This window comes from Notolepis coatsorum (assembly GCF_963971535.1).
Source record: "Notolepis coatsorum genome assembly, contig: SCAFFOLD_262, whole genome shotgun sequence".
Lineage (NCBI taxonomy): Eukaryota > Metazoa > Chordata > Actinopteri > Aulopiformes > Paralepididae > Notolepis > Notolepis coatsorum.
The window spans coordinates 263,751-268,550 of NW_028169772.1; the positions used below are offsets into that span (position 1 = coordinate 263,751).

Genomic DNA, 4,800 nt, shown 5'->3' on the forward strand with positions numbered 1-4,800 from the left:
GCGGTCTGACCACGCCTCGTTCTGACAAAACGAAAGTGCTCAGGTCGCAAAACAAATGTCTAACTCGCCTGCCACTATGTTGCACTCTGGAAAGCGAAACTGATCTTGAAAACAAAACGAAAATACCCCTGTGTCTAACCGCAGCCTAGACAGGGGTTCTCAACCTTTCTGCTGCCAAGGCACCCCTGTGTTCAATAAAATATTCAAGGGGACCCCTACATACGATATAGACTTTTCCGCTCCTGTCTTTTTTGCTACAATGATGACAAAAGTGCTTGTTTTCAAAATAATGTTTATTTAAGAAACCGGGAAACACATTTGTGTGCAGGCTATATAATGCATTATTAACAGGTGTTTCAGGTCTAAATGGCTTAGTACTGTTGACATTACACTGCTTGTAGTAATAAATCAAATAGCATATTTCTTTAAATAAAATTACAGAAAATTATCACTAAACTGCTATCTGTTGCAGCTGCACACTTCTCCATAAAAATAGCATATTTGGATAAGTGTGACCATTTCTCAAAAACAGAAAATCATGTATTTTTTTTAAATACAGAAAAGGATCACCAAGTTACCATTTCTCAAAAAATATAAATAAATACAGAAAATAAGCACTTGTTCACTCAGTGGACATTTCTAGCTCAATGCGAGGTCTGCTGCTGCTGGCTAATAATACGGTCAATACGTGGGGAGATCTTTGACAAGGCAACACGCTTGTCATCCTCAAGGCTCAACTTGGCCTTATATTTTGTTTTCAGAGCTGTCATGGATGAAGCCAGCTTCACACAGATATGTGATGCTGAATGGTATCAACACCTTAACTGCTGCATCATGAGATACTTGGTACTCAGCACCACACTCAAACTAGCTCTCCAGGTGGTATCAGATGAGATTTCAATGAGTTCTTCCAAGAGTTTGGATGGAGATGTGTCAGGAAGCTTTGTCTCAATGTTGTCTGTAAAGTTTTTTTTTTATCCAGAGTAACTTGGTGACCCTTTTCTGTGTTTTATTAAATAATGATTTTCAGATTTTGAGAAATGGTCAAACTTATCCAAATATGGTATTCTCATGGGAAACAGTGCAGCTGCAACAGATAGCACTTTAATGATAATTTTCTGTAATCCAAAAATAATAAAAAAAATAATAATAATAATAATCTCAAGGCACCCCTGGCAGCTCTCTGCGGCACCCTAGTTGAGAACCGCTGGCCTATAAGACAGATTCGGGGTCTCCGCCCTTGAAAGGTGCGTCTCCCTGAGGCTTCTCGTAGTCTAGCATTTCCTGGGTCGTCTCCTCTCCTTTCTTGAGAGCCTCCTCCTTCTCACTCCTCTTGCGCCTCGCCTCCACCCAGGGTATCAGACACAGCACGGCTCCTCCGATGATGGGGGGGATACCTGCCAGGTAGAAGGCCACGTCGTAGCTCCCCAACCTGTCTCCCAGGTAACCTGCGATGAGAGGTCCCACGGTCATGGGCACGGACATTATGCCGAGCATGAAGCCGATGGCCTGTGAAAAGTCATTGGAGCCCACCAACTCAAAGATGATGGGCGCCATGATGCCGCTCAAGCAGCCGTCGAACAGCCCCATCAGCAGGCACACAGCGATCAGGCCGCCAAAGACGTGACAGAGGGGGATCATCATGGACATCAGGCCGATCACGAACAAGGAGGACACCTGTAGATAGACTTTGTTGACACCCTGGACGTAGTCTGCCACCCTGCCGAAGATGAGGTTGCCCACTGTGGACGTTATGCCGATACACATGAGAAGAACCTCCTTGTTGGCGTTCGTCCCGAAGCGCTCCTCCACGTGTTTCATCAGGTGAACGTAAGGCACAAAGTAGCCGAAGAGGGCGGCGGGTATGCCGAACACCCAGATGCGGTATCCCAGGGACCTCCAGATGTTGCGGAAGTTGAAGATCTCACCGATGGGCTTGTTGGGCCGCAGGGGCGTGTAGGTGAACCCGGCCAGCATGAGCACGAACATGAAGATGCTGAGGACACGCATGGTGTTCTGGAGACCCACGCTGTCCAGCAGGAGGGGGAGCAGGAAGGCCACCATGATGGTGAACACGTTGCCGCCGGTCGCCACGATGCCGCTCACTAGGCCCAGGCGCTTCTTGAAGTAGTGGGGGAGGATCACCAGGCTGGGCTGGTAGGCAAAGGAGCAGCCGCAGCCAAACACGATGCCATAGGTGAAGTACAGGGCACCGAGGGACTTGACAAAGGAGCTGGCCAGGAGGCCCACCAGGGCCATGGCGGCCCCGCCCACTGCTGTCACTCTGCAGCCCAGGATGTCTGTGAACACACTGGCGATGGGAGAGCAGAACAAGATCATGCCCATGGAGAGAGAGCCCACCAAGGCTGTTCTGGATCGCTGGTTGGCATCATCTTCGGTGCCAAATTCTTTGATGAGAGACAAGAAAAGGATGCCAAAGGTGTTTTGTATCATAAACACCGAGCCGTCACACCACATGGCAGCCAGCATGACGACCCAGCCCCAGCCTCCCTCGGGGGGCACAAACTCTGCTGCCTCCTCAGGAGCCCCAGTGGCCGGCTCCCAGACGGGTACCTTGGTTTCACCACCATTCTCCTTCTTCTCCTCTGTCTCTTCTTCTAGGCGCGTCTCGTCCATCACTGCTCTCTAGTGCTGTCTTCTGGAGCAGGTAAGTTCTCACTGTAACTCCCTCTACTTGCAATGATGACAGCAACACGTTCTTGATATTACTGATTGGATTTATTTCAATCCGAACCGTGAGAACTGTGAAACACATACATGAAACAATAAATCACAGCTCAAACAATAACAACATACATCCATATTATCGGAGCAAAGCGTTTATTTTGTACATTATCTAACGTTAACACGAACCTAAACTAACGTTACAACTAACCTAAAGTTAGTTTAGGTTTGTGTTAACGTTAGATAATGTACAAAATAAACGTATTCCGCTGCTATAGACCAGGGGTTCCCAAACTTTTCAGGCCGGGACCCAGAAAATAAGGCGTCAGAGAGCCGCGGCCCAATGCACATCGTCAGGCTTTTTTTTCTTTTTTTTTTGCCTGCCGACCGATTTTTTAAGCCAAATATCACTTCAATCCTATTAAGTTAGTTCAAGTTAGTTATTCATTTATATGTGCTATTTATGAGAGGGCTAACTTGTTGCAAAATAATAATGATAATAATAATAGCCTCATTAAAATACTATTATTGCTTCGGTTGTTTTCAGCGTTTTATGTGCATAATCTGTTATTTAGTTTGAAATGTTCGTTGAAATAAGTCGATTTTTCGTTTTTGTTTATTTATTAAGTTAATATAAAACCATATAGTCACATTTTAGAATACAATAGAATAGAATTTTAGAATACAACTAGAAACACTGTCCTGGCCTGCTTCTAAGTTCAGTGGCCTTAAAAAAAAAAAAAAAAAAAAAAAGGGGGGGGTTTTGGATTTTATTTTTTATTTTTTTTAATCATCTTGCGGCCCTCCCGTGGCTGCTCGCGGCCCACCTTTGGTTCGCGACCCCGACTTTGGGAACCACTGCTATAGACGTCGCTCTTTTATTTTGAAACCCCCCAGATAGGAAGTCATTGCTCTCGTTATTTGCTTTAGTGTCTGCCCGGTTCTGTGTTTGTTGGTTAGCTCCGTTAGCTAGCAGCCTATCAAGACCAGCCATTGGAATACTGTTTTCTAAATTGGGGAGGCTTTTAATCGTCAAGGTAAGAGGATTTTAAGTCATGGTATCCATAAACTTCAATCGGTTCGGATCCTTTGAATGAATGAGAATGTCAACAAACACGGCTTCATGTTGAAATCACTGACTGCGCCCAGAGAGGAGTGGTTAGGCAAAAAATTGTTCAGAGTATATTTGCTTAGAAAACGTAATTGTCTAATTCAATAATTTTTTATTTCTCCACATGGTAAATACACAGGTCACAACATGTTTACAGGAACGTTTTGGAGTTGTATTTGGAGTGTATTTCGTGACTGTAGGGAACTTGAGGCTACAACTCTGCCCCACTTCCAGTGATGAAGCTAAGCTACGCTAACGGAGCGGCTGTTCCCTAAGCCTAATGCATGCACAGAGACAAAAAAGGTATGTATCTTCTTGTCTAACTCCAGGGAAGATGTTAAATAAGCTAATTTCCCAAAATGTTGGAGTTTTCCAGAGAGAAATTTGATTTTTCAATGGCCTCTCTGCTGTTTAGTTTAGCAAGCCACAGCGGCGTTGTCCCAGCTGAAACGTATAAAAGGGAACCTGTGTTGAAAAACCATTGTGCCCCCCCCCCCCCCCCCCCCCCGAGAACATTGTATGCCCCCCCACTCATTTGTTTCTGCAGCCTGGTCTGTATTCAAGTAGAACAGCTAGCTAGCTGTTGTGGACACTCACCGTTCCACAGCAGAACGGTAGGCAAGGCACCTTGGTTGACAAATGCAGGTTTCAGTCTATGTGTTGTAGGATAGACAATCTATCTATCCTGTCTCAAGATGCACAATGAGATCTTCTTCTTCTTCTTATTTGGAATTTCCGGCAGTGTAGACGCATCGTGGCGTATTACTGCCCTCCACAATTCTTGCTTCGCCCACACTTGAGAAAGTTTACACTCCTCTTCTTCTTCTTCTCATCTTCAAAACACATTTCTATTGTCTCTGTCTCCTTCTTCTCTGCTCCTCTTGTCATACAATCACAATACAAACATCATCTCCTCTCTTGGAGAGAATTGTTGAATAGACACAAATGTTCTAGAATGTTCTATTATGATATCATACTGTGACATCACAAATGTTCTAGAATGT

The 4,800-nt window shown here is 44.9% G+C and overlaps 1 protein-coding gene across 1 annotated transcript; it reads right to left on the reverse strand.

Moving 5' to 3' along the window:
• Positions 1–1,212: 1,212 nt before the first annotated feature.
• Positions 1,213–2,637, reverse strand: LOC311248032 (monocarboxylate transporter 10-like; the record flags this gene model as incomplete). The annotated part of the gene is made up of 1 exon (XM_084338993.1): positions 1,213–2,637. The coding sequence occupies one exon, from the start codon at positions 2,635–2,637 to the stop codon at positions 1,213–1,215; it is 1,425 nt and encodes a 474-aa protein (XP_084195119.1).
• Between the last annotated feature and the right edge of the window lie 2,163 nt (positions 2,638–4,800).